At 31.9% G+C, this 17442-nt stretch overlaps 2 protein-coding genes across 3 annotated transcripts in view; one reads left to right on the top strand and one right to left on the bottom strand.

Annotated features, from left to right (window-relative positions):
• Positions 1–7918, bottom strand: part of LOC121121349 (uncharacterized) — a 72629-nt gene extending 64711 nt beyond the window's left edge. Inside the window, exon 1 of one of the 2 annotated variants that reach the window (XM_040716238.2) lies at positions 7688–7918. In XM_040716238.2, coding sequence (XP_040572172.1) covers positions 7688–7727 — 40 coding nt within the window. In that variant the 5' untranslated portion in view covers positions 7728–7918. The remainder of the gene's footprint in view (positions 1–7687) is intronic. The other variant, XM_040716239.2, reaches the window with a different exon arrangement.
• A 7694-nt stretch (positions 7919–15612) lies between these two features.
• LOC121121804 (uncharacterized) lies at positions 15613–16427 on the top strand. Its single transcript, XM_040716780.2, is given in 2 exon segments — positions 15613–16247; positions 16250–16427. Coding segments are annotated over 2 exon segments (705 nt in total). The 5' UTR covers positions 15613–15647; the 3' UTR covers positions 16355–16427.
• The last annotated feature ends 1015 nt before the right edge of the window (positions 16428–17442 follow it).

Consider the following 17442-nt stretch of genomic DNA (forward strand, 5'->3'; position numbering starts at 1 on the left):
AACTACACTTCCTCTCTTTCTCAGTAGTATTCCTTATTAATCCCTTTTCTTCTCAAATCAAATATAAGCAAAACAAAAGAAAATAAGATTTATATTTTCTTGATTCCATTTCAATGGATTTTTAAATATGGAGTACAGTAAACTACATAGAAATGTGGAATATCTAAGCTTATATCATAGAAAAATATTAAATGTATAATTTAAAAAAAAGTGAATTATTTAAAAAATATGCTCATTTTGTATTTTTTAAGTGATTCCATTTTGAAATATTGAAATGATCTATTCTGGTAGTTTTGTTCGGATTAATTCTCCTCTTGTTGTCCCTCGTGGAATTCGGAACCCGAATTCAATCATCTCTCTTGAGATGGATGATCAAGTTAGACGTATGTTCCTTGTATTGCTTCGATCTTGCTTTTACGAGGTATGACGTCATGAAATTGGTAATGGAATCAGAAAAAAATATGATGATAATGTTAATTATTTCCTTGTACACACAATAAAAAATGGGATCACTACAAAATAGAAACTAAAGTCCTTGGAGATGCATATTTTTTAAATATTTAAAAAAAAAATTATACATTGAATATTTTTCTATAATATAAGGTATGATACTCTTCATCATGGTGTATCAAGAATGAGTTAAAAGAGTCTAAAGAAGAGAATCGTTTTTAATCATTTTTCAGCCTGAAAATGGAAATATATCGAGTTCAGAACAAGATACAAAATCAATAAAACACTTATTAATGATAAAAAAACACTTCTACATAAGTTTTAAGATTTTTTTAAGGGTTAAAAAATGACTGAAAGATAATAGTCCTAGATATTTCAGAACTCAGATGACTCCAAGAAATAACTGAGCTCAGATTTGGATTTTGCACTCATAGATAAATTAGATCATTGTCTTCCATTCATTTGAATAAAAAATTTCCGCCCCCCCCCCTAATTGTTTCCCTGTGCAATTCAAATATGGATGGGAAGAAGATATAGTTCATGTGTAGACAAGTTGGCCACTAGAGGTATGAAAAGGTCGTTATACAATAGGTTTTTTGTCATTTTACCGCCAAAAATTTTCCCTGAGAGTAATTTTTGCAGGGACGTCCGCATGATTATCATTACTTTTGTTTGGGGACACTTTTTTTGCAAATTGTCATTCGAACATTTTTGGGCCATGCCGGAAATGGATCAAATGACATTTTTTTATGCTAATTTTTTTTTGAACCCCTTTACACATTTGAAATATTTTACACAAGCGTATAATTTTGATGAATAAAGACATAAATTCGTTGATTTGAAGGGGAGGGGGTCTACATCTATATGCTTTATGCCGACGCCATATAACTCTTACCATGCTTGTTTATAAAGTATTCAAAATATTTGAAAAAGCAAAAATTACAATAAGCCTTCATTTTCAACTGGAACGACACTAACAGCGTAGCTACGCCCCTGTTCCCCTCGATAGGATGAGTTGAAAAAAAAAATAGTTGGCAATAAACAAAATGTAATGGTTAGCCGCGACATAAATTTTGCTGCATGAACATTTTCGACTTTCTGAAAAAAATAATCGAGGAATCAAAAGCTTTACTCGTTACTCGTCTGAATTCCTGTTACTCACCCTAACAATTTTTATCACTAAAAACTCAACAGACAAAAAAAACAAACATATTTTTAAAAGAATTATTGTAACTTGTAATTTCAAAATTGTTTTTGTAATTAATTTTCCAAGACTCACTCATAAATTAGTTTATTCTATGATGCAACTACTTTTTAAACAAAGAAGTAGATGATAATTACTAAGATAATACTCAAATACTGCAAGTGCTAGAGGAATGGTTAAAGAGGAATCATATTAAAGCTTAAATCTCAAGGGATATGCCAAACGAATTAGTAGTTAGTAGATTGAAAATCAAATTTGACAATTAAAATTTATGTTAAATAGTGGCCCTCTCTCATGCATTTATAAAGATTCATTCATCTATATTAATGCAGGATGATGACTTTTTGAGGTTGTGCTTAAAAAACTGCCTAATTCCAAGGAGTGTCGATTATTCCAGCTAGTCTAAAAAAAAAGATTACTTTTAAAACAAACTGGGATTACGAGGTCATATTGTACAAAAGTCGACATGTATCTACTAGTGTTCCGTATAGGAAACCATAAATTCTAAATTTAACAGAGAAAAGAAGTAGATCTAGGAAGATTAAATTATTATTATCATGGGATCGAAAAAGAAAAACATAGAATCCCAAGTTTTGAAGAGTTCCAAGCTTATGACGAGTTCCGAGACGCACTCTGGTTTTTAATCTTACACGCCGAGTTTTTTTTGTGTCGTTTTTTATTTACTTCATAAAACTCGAATAGCAATTGACGAGTTTTGCACAACACTATAAAAATGGATGCCAAAAGTTGTATACTCGTTTGAACTTTACGCAAAAAATATATGCAAAAAAAGTGAATTTTTTGTCAACTAGTACAACTCTTTCCTCCCTAATTAAATTAACAAGTTCTATTATATATTAATTTCGTATTTCCCACCGCTTTTTTAACCAAGTATATCTTATTCATTATTGGTCACATCAGATCATACAATAAGATGTCTGTGAGTGTATACTACAAACACTTTTTCTAGTGTATTACAGTTCGCCAGTTCATTCGTGAATTATCGTCCATCGAGTATTGAGGTCTCATATTTACATTTTTACTATCTGGAAGGGAAAAAGGGTCGAAAGCGACCAAGGAAATTTTCGATGTATACACAACCGATATTTTTTTCTGTTCTAGGTTGCACAACAGTGGTTCAAGCGATTCCCCCTCCCCCTGCTCAATTATTCGCTCTACTGTGAACAACTCGACCGTTTGATGCTAGCAAACAGAAGTAGCCAATATTGGTTCTGAAATCCTGTTTTATCAAGTAGACAACTCAAGGCTGTACACATCCTTCATCACATGCCAGAAGCTCCCAATTCTCGGACGGGAAGTTATAATGAATCCACTCTACACTCCGGACGAGGCAACAAGTGAATACCACCTGTTCCTGTCTATGGCAAACGCTCTTGCAAATAGGGACAAGGGTTTCTACGAGAAGGGCATTATGAAGTTAAATTATCTTTGGCAACAAGTTATCAAACAGAAAAGGAATACATACTTGTCTAAAATTGAATGATTGTACAATTTCTTATAAAGAGTTGAAATAAAGTGGAAAATAAGATATTAATTTATATTATAATTGAAACCATTCCTACTATGATCAACGTTTTTTTTTTAAAGTCGTGGGTTCATTTTTGCATTAATAAATTGGTTCTAATGAGATATTCATTATTTTCTGCATATGTTGATTCCTTTAATTGCTCATTAGGAACTAAATTGATATTATAAGTCATTAAACGGCTTAATGGTCTGTTTTTAACATGAATCAATATCTCTATTCAAACCGCAATTAGTGTTGTGTCGATACGTAGTTATAACTGAAGGCTCGTCTAGTTCAGTTTCAGTCCTACATATCAATCCTAAAATGTATAAAGTTTGGTCCTTGATGACGTCACTTAACTTTATTTCTTCTTTTTTATATTAGTTCTAGTAGTGATAGTCCGGAGGACTGGCAGACTTAAGGACCGATCCCAAGGCCTGATAGCACCAGTCCTTAGACTGGACTGAACATATTAAATAAGGACTATCTAGCTTAAATATGTGACTCGTCCACAAAAAAGTAAGCTAGAATGATTTCTCTCAAAATTGAATATGGATTACATTTTTATTCTTCGACAAATTATTATCAATTTCTAACTACAAATACACTTTTTACCCCTTTGGTTATGTCCTAAATATCACTTAAAGTACCTTAAATTGATCGTCACAATAAAAGATGGAGAAATTAATAGATTTTTAAAACCATATCGGGGCTAATATCAGTCTCTATAATCAAATTATGAATACAAATTATGGATAAAAACTTGGGTATCGTAACTCATCCAGCAAATTTGAATACAAAGCATATAATTGGCTAAAAATATATCTATGAAATATTGGTTTTATGGATATATGAAATAAAAGAATACGTGGTCTTTTTTCAAGACTGTGTTTATCTTGTCACACTAAAATAATATCTCAAATTAAAGAAATGTAAGTACATTGTCAATAGATCAGTTAATTGGATTTCACACTTGCTAATCATATCCTTTTAAAGAACTTGTAAAATACGGATAAAATACATTAATTTATTTTGCAGATACTTTCTTTAAAAACAAAAGACTAATTATGTATACAAAGATGGTATAAAAGACAATGCCTTCCTATAAACACAAAAGACCTTCTTTTTCACTTTAATTTATGCTTAATAATTTTGTGCTACATAAATTAAAAATATAATATACATTTTGATAGAGTGATAAGAAGTGTTTAAAATACATTTTTATTAACAGGGTGGGCCTTAAAAATCCATGTTTTATTTTTCTTTTCGATCACCCTTCCCCATTTTGTTCCTTTCATAATAAAACTTCGCATTTAAAATTGCACTAGTGCAGAGAAAATATTGTAATCTGTATATATGTTACGGGCAATCTGCCAAATGCAGAGGCAATCTATAAAATTTCGAACAGAGTGCTCATTTTACGTTCATAGTCAGGCAAAATGATTGAGGTTAATTTGATTATTAACCAATACAATGCCGATACAATTTCAAATTAAGCAATGTGATAATTTAATCCATTTTCATGGAAATTTATATCGTATTCAGACAATCAAAACTATTGTATCATAACAAATTGTCACGAGAGACTTCATTTTATTTTACAAAATATATCTCGGTCAACAGTTTGTGTAGGTGGACAGCTGATCCCTAAGGGAGATCAAAATCTGTTGCCACCACTATCCTGAGTATGAAGAACTTCATCTAATATATTATAATACACCCTGGCCCACGGGTTACGCAAGTGAACTACTTTTTAATAAGGGGTTTCAAAACCTATCGCCGCCTCTATCTTGAGTATCAAGGACCCCTTATAATATCTTATGATAGACTCCAGCTCATGGGTTGAGCGAGTGAACTGCTATTCGAGAAAGTGTTTTTTTTTATTGGAATTTTTAAAGATTGCCCAGGCATTTTGCTCATTGCCTGCTCTAAAGTGAATTACACACCGTATTTTTTTTTAGCTTAAGGAGACTAGATAGGGATTTGAGTTATCTATCAAAACAAATCCAAAAAATAAACTGAATCCTCAAAAAAAAACAAAAAAACTATACAAATCCAAATCAAAAAAGTTATGGGAAAAATAAGAAAATGACCTTTGTTCAGGTACAAAAAAAAAAGTAAATAAACGATAGAATATTGGATTTATAGATGAATAAAGTTTGAAGAAATTTGTCTGGAAATTCCTTTTCATATATAATTGACACATATAAATTGATGTTTAACTAAAATATATGTAATTTTCTAAATATTTTTTCTATTTTTTTCTTTTGATTTTCCACTATTTTTCATCTTACGTTAGTTTTCTATTTTTAAGAAAAAATGCCACAAAACATGCATTTTAGTTATTATAAAATAGTAATTTCAATTTCGAGAACATTTTATATTTTAATTTTTGCAATAATTTTTTAGACAATATCCAGAACTTTTTTGCTTTTGTGATTAGGATTTTTTTTTTGGTAGTTTTCTTTTATTCTTCACAATGCCAATAAATAACATTTTTGCAAAATTAATGTAAATTTATTTTTTCTTTCAAAATTTCGATTTGTCAAATTTTTGACCAAAATAAAAGATGAATTTCCCATCTATAATTTTTTTATGCATAGATGTTGGTATGCTATTTGAATTTTATAACCTTATATTGTTTTTCAAAGTCAAAATGAGGCTTTGATAGACAGAAATACAAAACTATATTCTTAAATTATTATCAGGACATAGTTTATAAATTAAGTTATTTTAAATAATTTAAACATTCATCACAAAATGCTTTCACTTCAGTGTTCTCTTTTATTGCATAACTGTAAAGTGTCAATATAAAAACAATTTTGAACAAAAATCAAGGAAACAAAAATATCGTCCAATTAATTTTTTTATTGCAATTAATAAACGGGGAAAAAATCTTTACACATTCAATCTAGAGCTTTATCAAAATGTATTTCAGCAACCAGTTGTAATAGGGTATGTTTATAAAATAAAAATAACTAATTGGATGTCTTGACCACCCTAATCATCGATGTAGCTCCCCTTGGTAATAATAAAGGTCTTCCACCCATTGTGAATGTAGTCCTCAGACAGGGCATCCCAGTTCTGGCTGACGGTATCCTGGAGGCTGTTGATATTTGGGCGATGGATAGTGCAGACCTTGGACTCAACATGTACCCAAAAAGTGAAGTCCAATAGGTTGGAATCTGGTGAGTAGGGGGCCAAATTTTATTTGTCCAGAAAGACAAGTTGTCCTCCAATCACTTCTGGGCCTTTCTGGACGTGTGTGCAGGCGCACTATCCTGCTGGAACAATACGTTCATGTCCGAGTAGTTGGTCTGGACTCATGGTAACAACTTCTTCCCCGTTGATTTCTTACCAGCGTCCAAAATTGTGTAAACCGAAAGTCGTTGGTTTTTTTTAAGTATTTGACAGGAACAAATTTACTACATTAACAAAAACCTTGATTTATGTAGCAAAAACTGACTGTGAAGATTTTTTCTCCGCACCCAGTATTAGTCAATTATAGATTGTGTATCAAATTTGTGGCATGAGTTAAAATACCCAATAATTTTGGTCATAGTTTAAAACCCAGGCCTCCACATTTCGGGGGTTGCTGGGTTTTTAATTTTTTTCGAAAAAAAAAATCAAACATTTTTAGTTTTTTGAAAAAAAATTTAAAAATCCATTGATATACACAAAAAAATTTCGAAAATTAAATTTCAAATATTAATATTTTGGAAAAAAATATAATATTTAACGTTATACGAATAAGCGGGGGCGTCTGCAGAGGTTGGGCTATAGCCCCTCCCCCTATATTAAGGAATATTTGTTTTTTAATTTAAAATTTAATTTTTCAAAAAACGAAGTATTTGAAATTTAATTTAATTTTTGAAATTATAAAAAAAATATATATATCTATGAATAACTATTAATTTTTGAAATGTTTCTCCTAAAAATTTATTTATTTGCGTTCTGCTGTGGATTTTATATTTTTTTTCAACAAAATTTAAAACTTGAATTTTAATGTTTGAAATTTTTTTTTTTTTGAAATATTTTTTATAGTGTGGATTTTAGAATTTTATTCCCAAAAAATTTCTTTTTTTGAGAATACTTATGGATTTTTGAAATATTTTTCCTAAGAAATTAAGTTTTTGCCATGGTTTTTTTTTTTTGAAATTATTTCCAAAGAATTTAATTTTTGAGCTTTAAAAAAAACAAGAAAGACTACCTCAAAAGATACATGGAATAATTATACATACAACTAAGCTTGTTTTTTTATATTTCCATTCAATGGAGTAAAGGATGAAGTTGAGGATTTTTTTTATTATAAAATAGTTACTTATTTATATGGGAATACAAATTATAAATGATTATTCCAGGTCTACAGAATTCCATGCTAATGTATACAGAACGAAGAAAGTTCTAGAAACACAATCACGCACCCTTTGTAACAAATAGTATATCTACTTAGCAGTGACATATATTCTATACATAATTACTACAAATATAAACAACATTCATACCTAAGAATTCCACGAGGAAAAACCAAAAGCTCTTCCGCATTCTTCTCCCTTCTCCCACCCACAAAAAGTGATGCTCACAAAAATTAATGATTTCTTTAGAACAACAAATATACAAAACAATAAACAACAGAAACTCTCAAGTATTTTATTATTGTATGTCTTAAAAAGTGATTTTCAACTCTAAGGAAAAGACTTGCCAGAATATATTTCTACACATTATTTTCTTTGATTGTTGATGAAGTTACTATATTTTAGGAATTGCTTTCTAAAACGTATCCGTACTTGCAGGGGGGTTCATTGTGACAAGCGCGCGAAAAGAACAAAGAAGTACTTTAACCAACTAGTCATCTTCTACAAGATTATAGTACAATTTGGTGTTGAGACTCGGACCGAGAACGATTTTTCCCTGTTCGATCTTAACTATAGGTGGATCGGCTCATAAAATATCAAAGTTCGGGCAAAGTTAGGGATCGGTCTAACCTGCAAGTTTTCACGACAAAATATGATTCAATTTAGGGGGGTCTGCAGGATCATATTTTTTTCTTTTCTTTTGGAGTTAGTTTTTTAAATTTAAAAAAAAAATCCTAAAATTAAATTTTTTTGGATAAAAATTAGAAAAAATATTTTTTTGCAAAAAATTTCAAATATAACACTTTTTCCCAAAAGTTCAGAGCTATTCACAATTAATTAAATTAGCTGCAGTACCCCACATTTCCAGGAGTAATAAGGCCTTGGCTAAAAAATATCAATTTAATAATATAGAAAATAACTCCCTCATAAATCTTAAGTGTTACCTTTTGTTTTTCATGAACACACTCAGACGTACCTTATATCAATTTACATAAATTGTGTGAGCTTTGATAGCTACAATGGCGATTCCAATTTCGTGTTTCAAATTGTGAATCGTCAATGTCTTCCTTTTCCATTTGGGGAAACAAAAAAGGTTCCAAAATGGCCCGATAGCGCTCAACATTGACCGTAACGGCAGCTCCTTGCTCGTTTTTTCGTTTTCGGCAACAGCAGCAATATTTTCGATTGAGTGCACTGGACGAACACGGAAACGTGTTGTTTTATCTATTAACGAACCAGTTTCGCGCACACGATTCACAAATTTATCCACAAACTGCCTGGAAGGCGCTTAATTTTGACCGACGTAATTTTCTTGCAGTTTTGGTTAAAGACTCTCCATTTTGGAAGTCAGTCTTTGGTACTTCCCAATTTTTGTCGAGCGTAAACTTAACCATTTTGTAAGCCCGAGACCTTTTACAAAATATTAAACACAATGAGAATGTTACTACAGCTGTCAGACTTCAAAAAAGTGGTAGTTTAAAATGCAACCGCTAGATGGGCCACACGTTATGTTCTCTTCTCAAGAACGAAAGAATTATAATATGAGTTTGTGAATAAATGAAAATATGATATGATAAGACAAGACAAGGAGTCGTTTAGTCTCTAGAGCGCACACAAGCCTTGCTTAACTTACAAAACTTTGTTCCTAAGCCACATTACATTTCAGATTAAATATTTAAGTAACAGTAACAAACAAGAACAGTTCTCTTTTTACACCTGCTTGATGCAACGTGCAAAATGTCTTCGCTATTTCTTTAATAAGACAATATTTTAGTTTTTGTAAATCAAAAATATGTATAGTTATACATCAGGGAGCATTATATGCAGTGTACCCTGGGGACTCTCTCGAGGCTACATAAAAAGTCCCTGTGATATTTCACGAATAAAAATACATTGATATTTCTGTAATTCAAAATATGTACGTGATAAACATCAGGGAGAGCTATTTACAGAGCATCTTTAATACACGCTTGATGCTACATCCCAAATGACTGTTTGATTTCAACAATAACTTTTTTTTTATTATCTTCTTTTAATTGATATGTACTTTGTTCTTCTTTTCTTTCTTAATGAGCTCGTTCTTAAAAATGAGTCCTCATCCGTTACACAAGATAAATAAATGGATAAACAAGTTTTTCTTTAGTAATAAAGATAATACTAAATTAATATCCATCTTAAATTTCCATATCTTAAGTATTGATAAAACAAGGGGGAATGCAAATTATTGAATAGCACATCTTATACATCTAAAAAAATTAACGGATAAATTGAATACTACAAAATATAATAAGTATAATTTTTTTACTCATAATATAATATTTGGAACGGGTAAGATGCCTAAATTTGCCAATTTTACTATTTTTACAAACTAAAATGAACTGTACCGGATGGTCTATTGAAATCTGAAGACTTACAAATACAATAATGAATTAAGGTTGGGTAAATGAAATAAATTCATAGATCGATTTATTAAAGCATAAAAAATTATATAATAAAAAAAACGTCAGTAAGTCAAAACGTTGGAAGAAAATGACTCTATCAAAAGGCAAAACTGGACCCGGAGGAGTTGAAGAAAATAGCCCAGGTCAGGCCTCTCAAATCCATGAGTGACCATACAAGAAATCTCGGAGTCTGTCCAGAGAGCTATCAAGAAAGTGGGTTGAAAGAGGCTTCTGAGATTGGAGAGGCCACTTTTTACTCCAGCAATAAAAAAAATCAATTTGTTATTTTGCAAGACTCTTTTGAATGAGTTTTTTGAGTTCTTTAGAACTCTTTTTTCAGACTTTTTGTCCATCTATAGCCCTGATGCCAACTCAGTTCACTACAACTTTTGGGTGCAAGTGGAGGGGATTTTTGGCAGTGTCTTTCATCCAAAGACAGAGGCCCTCAAAACCTCCTTCAGCCAGCACTGCGATGCAATGACGGAGGACTACATCTGTAGCGGGTACCAGGTCTTCTGCCGCCGCCTGGAAGCTATAATTGCCACTTAGGGTGGTAAGAAATAAGAGAGCTCAGACCCACATCTAGGTAGAGTATTCATTTTGTTGAAATTTTATTGTGAAGTAACAAATTATATTTGCTAAAGTTTAAAATTCAAAGTATTCAAATTTTAATGGACCACTCAGTACCGCCCCAAAAATGGCCTGAGAGGCCTGTAAGTTTGCAAACACCAGTTTTTTTATTCTCCCAAGGAGAAAAAGTCTTTGTGGAGGGAGCAACTAATATTCACCCTAAACGAGACAGTCTAATATATACAAAGTATATAGATATATGTATGTAAAAAACTAAAAATCTATTACATCTATAGGGGGCCAAACTTTTAACAGAGGGGAAGTTGTGATGAGTAAATTAACATTCACAATTTACACCGTTCTGTTTTATTAATAATATTTAGTTTAATGGATTTTTTTATTGTTGAAGAGGGGTTTTCTACAAGTAATGTGGATAAAAAGTTGTTTTTTTTGTGTTTTTCTTCGTGTTACTATTTGAGTTATTGTAGCTTATAATTACTTTTTCTAATATATGAGAACTATTTACTTGAAGAAACTATACTAATACATACATATGGCTCGTCATCACAAAAGCAAGCTAGAATACATTTCCTCAAAATTGAATATGGACTTTATTTGTTTTCTAGGACGAATTATCATCCATTTCTATCAACATTCAACAAATGTCTCTTATTCTTTCAAATTGTAATCCTGATTAAAGGATTTCTTTTAATGAATTGGAGATTACTCGTTCAGCTGTTCTACTTGGCTACAAAAAGTGTGATATTAATATACTACTTAGGTTCTTCTATTTATACACCCTTCTGCAATCAAATACACCAAAAAATAATCAAGATACGAGATGCTTAGGTATGTAATAACTAAAAAAACATATATTTCACAAGCCGGAGTAAGATCTTTGCTCGGAATTAGAACCTTGGCTCCCTTTGTATTAAATTAGTGTGGAAGTCTTTAAATATGTTTTTAGATAAAAAGGATTTTTCCTAATAAAGATTTTAGAGTAATAAACATTAAAAACGGATTTTTGAAAGATAGGGGACGTTGTTTTTCTCAACGGATTTTCATGGATCTTTTGGAACTATTAGAAACAATAAAAATGTGGTCACTATAGGAAAGAAATTAGGATTGTCTTACACCTCCCTCTCCTGTGAATTAATGAGCCTGTCAATTTCAATGATACGAGCAATAGTAGGGACGAGTTCCTCGACGAATATTACAACATTACATCTGTGAGTCAATTTCCGTTCCAGGGAAAGCCAAAATTTAAAAAAAAAATTATTTTATATTGGAGAGCTAAGAAAATTTCAAGGATTCGGGATTCCCCTCGAAGAACTAGATTATCTAAATCTATATTAATAAAGCAAAGTTTGTCTTTGGCTCTCTATGAATGTCTGAATATATGAAAACAAGTCACCGGGTGCACTGATTATAGTATTCCATGCCGTATATAATAAACATATTATGATTTAAAAAATTCAATGTAGTCGTATTTGATGAAATATTGCAGGCGTGAGCATATAGCATTGAACGTTTTTACAGGGTGCATTCTATATATTGCTCCCTGGAGTCACTCATATAATTTTTTTTGATATGAGAAAGAATAAAGTTGTTGTCTGAATGAAATATTGAAGGCGTGTGCATTTTGAAAAAGGGCGCTGTTTATGTTTTTTTTGTTATTATTGGTCTCTAATGTATATCATAATTCATGTACATTTTCAGTATATATTTAAGATATGAATTAAATATTTCTGCAAGTATGTTAAAATAAATTGTGTTTGTTTTTATGAACGAGCGCTCTTAAGACTAAAGTACTCACACTAGTGTGCTCATGAAAAACAGGGAGTTACACTGAGGATTTCTCGGCGAGTTATCTTCTATATCTAAAGCAAAGTGAGTCTATTTGTCGACGCCTTATAACTCCGGAAAATGTCCGGTACTTACATTAGTAAATTATTGTTTTTTTTTGTTTTTTTTTCAGAGTTAATATTGATTTATTCAGTCCAAGGTCGTCATTATTACATTATTGAAATTTATACTTTTAAATGTCGGTACATAGAATAAATTAGAAGTAACAGAGCTGTATTTTAAAAATGAATAAAAAAACAATGTTGCATATGCCTCAACCTATAAATAGGTAAAAAATCCTCGCTCGCAGGATCCTCACTCATTCTTTTCCTTTTCTCCAATATATCATTCAGTATGGACTATGCATATAGTACATATATGACGTAGTATCGATCAACGTGACGTCACGAAGCGGGAATCTTGTTAATTTATTTAATAAAAAAGTAACGAAGAAGAGCCATCTCGAATCTAGAGAGAACCCCTAGTCCACCCGTCTGTATAGCCTTATACGAACTCAGCGAGAGCCGTCCTCTCTAAAAACGTCTAAAATGGGGATTAACTTCCCTATGAGTTTATGCAGCCCCATAGGTATGTTGGAATTGCAAGACCTGGCCGCGTAAAGCACTAGTAAAACTTTAATTATAACTGCTTCCCGTTTACAGTGGTTTTTAAGACATTATCCATGCCCCTCATCGAAAGAGATTGGTATCCCATATGCTTCTTGCAGCGACCTGGAGGCTAAAGTTACCATGTGGGATACTCTTGGACAATCATGAAATAGATGCCTCAAGGTTTCGATAGCTGAACTGCAAAAGGAGAACATCCTCTTCTCTTCATCCTCCTTTTCTATATCTAAAGCAAAGTGAATATGTTGGTCTACGCCTTATAACTCCGAAAAAATGCCTGGTACTTCCATTAGTAAATAATAGTCGGTGTTTATCTCAAGATGGACTATAAAAATTGTTTACAACAGGCTCGCTTCCCCTCTCTTTTGTCTTCTTATTTACATTATGCACATTAGTATGTGACACGGTCAATGGAGTATGTCATATATATTTTCCCATTTACGGGCAAGTGAAAGAGAGAAGAAGAAGAATAGGTACAATTAGGTGGTGCCAAAGCATTGGGTATTGTGAGTAAATTATGAACGAGCTGTATAAAAATAGTGTTGGATCTTTCCTGTGGCGTCCGTGTTACCTGCTAAGTTTCATTTTTTATCGTTCCAATCTTATTTAACTTTCTGATACATAGCCAATGTCAAATAGATTTAATCTTATTTTACAGTAAGAAATGATTAAGATTACGATACTTAATTAAGCTCCAATGCATGATTAGATTTGTTTATTTTTTTTCGAATAAATATAGAGTTGCTTTTTTATAACAAGTTCTTATCAGTTGTCCACCTTAAAATGTTAATAAATCAAAGCTATATTCATTAGCAACAAGAGAATATGAAACATTTATTGTAAAACTAATCAGTTATTTATTTTATTTACATCAGTACCCTGGTAACCGCTGGTGTTTTTTTTTAAATGAATAATCTCTAAAAAATAACCTCTAATTTAGATATGATAAACCATGTGGCTGTAACAATACTGGAAGCCACTCAATGAGATATTCGATTTTTTCCGTGTGTTGAGTGATTCAATAATTATATACTAACAATAGTATCCATTAATTCAATACAGAGTTTGTAAATAGCATTTCGAATAATTCAGAAAAATGGTTGAAATATTATTTTGGTCTTAAAGCAGACTGAGTGAATCAACTCCAGCAGTAATTTACATCTCTTTTAATAAAGCAAAATTGATTTTATCGGTTGTATACTTTCTGTGAAGTCGTTATTGAGTGTATCTTATGACTGCGTAGATACTTGAGTTGATGACTCACTTTTAACAAGAAACGGGTGTAGCTTAAGTTCATGTTAATAAAAAAGAAAAGAAAAGCACATGTGACTTTAGATTACGTTTAACAATGAGTGCATGTTGCTAAAGCTAAGCCAGGGAGCGCTGTAGGGACTAAGCTACAGCCTGGCTTATCACATCTTGCTAAAAGAATCGCAAGCTGTTATTATTATTCTTCCATTCTGGTGGAGAGAACCTTTACTTATTGTGAGCGTGATCATTCAAAACAAAGAATAACACCGAGTATTTGTTAGAGAGTTATTTGCTATAAAAATATATATTTGCGTCTAAAACTGAGCACTCCACTAAATTTTACGCCATGCACATATTCGTGATTTTATTGAGTTGAAACCGGGTTATACTTCGAGGGTAGGGCCTTGACTAGTTATAAACAAAACTCCAGCAAAATCTAAATAGTAACAGATAAACAACAGCCTATAATATGGAGAGACGTCGAGTCGCAATTTGGGAACTTTCCACGTGGGGAAAAACTCCCACTGAAATTGCCAAGGTTATTAACTGCAGCCGCACCACCGTTTACAGCGTCGTAGCCAAAGGGAGTCCTGAGGTGACAACAAGATCTAAGTCAAGGCCTCGAAGGTTAGACGAAATGGTTGATGCCGTAAAAAAGTATGTCGAGGACAAGAGAGGCAAGGTCACCGTCCTCTCCAGGGAGTACAAGGGAGCTACTCCCTTGGGGCAGAAAATAGTTAAAGAACAAGTTTGTTTTCACTCAAAGCAGAGCTCCTTGTCATCTGCCCCTAAAACCAAGGCCTTCCTGTGAGGCAACATTCCGGACTTTTGGGACCTCAACATGTGGCTTCATGATTTCCAGATAGAAATCCCTTTGATTACTCTGTCTAGGCACGTCTGGAGGAGAGGGGGTGAGCTACTCCTCGCAGGAGTGCCAAGTTTCTAAAGGCTTCCATCAAGAAGAAGTGGACCAAGCTCGAGTCTGACTACATAATCACGATCTGCAAGGAATTTAGGCCCCGTATTGAGGTAATAATTAAAGATGAGGGCTCACATAATGAATAAAAGGTGTGCCGAGTACTATCTTTTAATTGATTTTGTTAAATAAACTTTTTCATAAAAACTATTGTTTTAACTTTACTCGTGAAAAATTGAAAAAAATAAAATGTGCACCACTTTATAAGATCAAACCTGGCTTCCCTAAGTTTTACTTTATCTCGGTACATTTTTTAACAACAAATATTAACATTTTAATCTTGGGAAACAAATTAATCTCTTTCATGATTTAGTTTATTAAAAAAATGATAACAAAGTTTAAAAAACTATTTAAAAGATCACTCAACTAAATTGATAATCAAATTAATATAATCCAGCAAAATGAAAACACTCTTCGTGACCCTCTTATTTATTGGACTTTCCCTCGGGATTCCAAGACAGAGCGAAGAAGCAATTTCTTCCTCCGCAAGATTATACTCCGAAACTGGATTTCATGGGCGCAGCACAGAAATCCGAGACTACGTTGGGGATTTGGACACTTTAAATTTTGACGATGTTTCGCAATCTGCAGTCATCAATGGAGTTTGGGTTTTCTACGAAGATGTTGACTATAACAAATACAACTTTGGAAGACGCTCATTCTACGGTTGGGGAAAGAATCACCAGATCCCCTCGTTCGGACGGCTCAATCGGGCCTTTTCCTCTGCCCGTTATTCTGGAGCTAACGAAAACATGAAATATAGCACTCTCAATTTTTACGAAGAATCTGGATTCATGGGTGACGAACAGTATTTTTACTTAGACAATCCCTCCTTTTATCACGATAATTTTGGAAAATCCATCATTCTTACTGGATGCCAGCCATGGACTTTATATGAACATACATTATACAGAGGCGATCATATTTGTGTTTACCCTTCCTCTACTCAGAATTGTGAGCCTGGATTTTTTCCTGAACCTAAGGATTTTGGTTATTTGGGTGAAATAAGATATCAAGTGTACGAATGGGATGTTTCTCCGAAAAAGTTTTCAAGGGAGTTGGTGTTCCAGCAAACTCAACAAGAATTTTTACACCAAAGCAACTCTAAACCTAGCAATTTCAATTAAAATTATATAAATTCGCTAAATGGAAATATATTCATTCTAGTGTAAAGCATTAAATGGTCATTTATTTTTTAAATTAAATTTGACATTATATATCAGCTCAATTCTAAAGTATTCTATTATTCGAGGAAACACAGTCCTAAAAACTTCTTTCTTTTTTTTGGAAAAGGGGATGGGGGGAGTCTTTTCGAAGGAAGGTTGCCTGATACAATAATACTTATAGAGCAAGAAATTGAGAATAAGATAATACTAAGAGCCATCGATAATATTTCTCCAACAAGTCTGTAAATGACATAAAAAAGGATTTGAGAGGAATAACATCCCATTCATATGAATAAATATTATATAATTCTTAACAAAGCAACCTAAGGCCTTGAAAAATAAATCAACTTTTGAATACTAGAGACATGGATCCTCATTTTCTTTGCCTTCATTCCTTATATATGACGCGGATATAAATGTGTCAAAATTCAAAGAAAAGCAGTTAAGAGAGTAAAATACTTCGAGTTGTAAAAAATATGACTTGAATGCGTAATTGTTTTTTTTTTCTTGTTGCCAAACTAAAAAGTGATTTTTATTTTCAAAACTCTTATCATGATTAAACAGTGTAAAGTAATCATTGGTGTTAGAGGATAATTAAGGATACAAAAAATTATATTCTTTGGAAAAAACAATAAAAATTCAAAGCTGTTGAAAAAAAATTCCAATATTAAATTTTTGAAAACTAATTTATAAATCCAGAGCTATTAACAAAAAGTTATTTTTTTTGAAAAACAATTATATAAATCCACAGCCATTCACAAATAAAAATGGAAAAAAATTAAAAAATTTGAAAAAAATTCGGAAAATAAATACTACAATCCACAGTCATTCAGTGAAAAAAATAGAAAAAATTTCAACTATCAAATTTTTTTGACCAAAAAAGTCAAAAATTCAAAGCTATTTTCAAAAAAATTAAATTTTTTTGAAAACAATTATAAAAACCCAACAGCTACCCACAAAAATAACTTCAAATATTAAATTTTTCTGAAGAACAAAAAATCGCAAAGCCATAGTTATTCACAGAAAATTT

This window comes from Lepeophtheirus salmonis, chromosome 7, assembly GCF_016086655.4.
Source record: "Lepeophtheirus salmonis chromosome 7, UVic_Lsal_1.4, whole genome shotgun sequence".
NCBI lineage: Eukaryota > Metazoa > Arthropoda > Copepoda > Siphonostomatoida > Caligidae > Lepeophtheirus > Lepeophtheirus salmonis.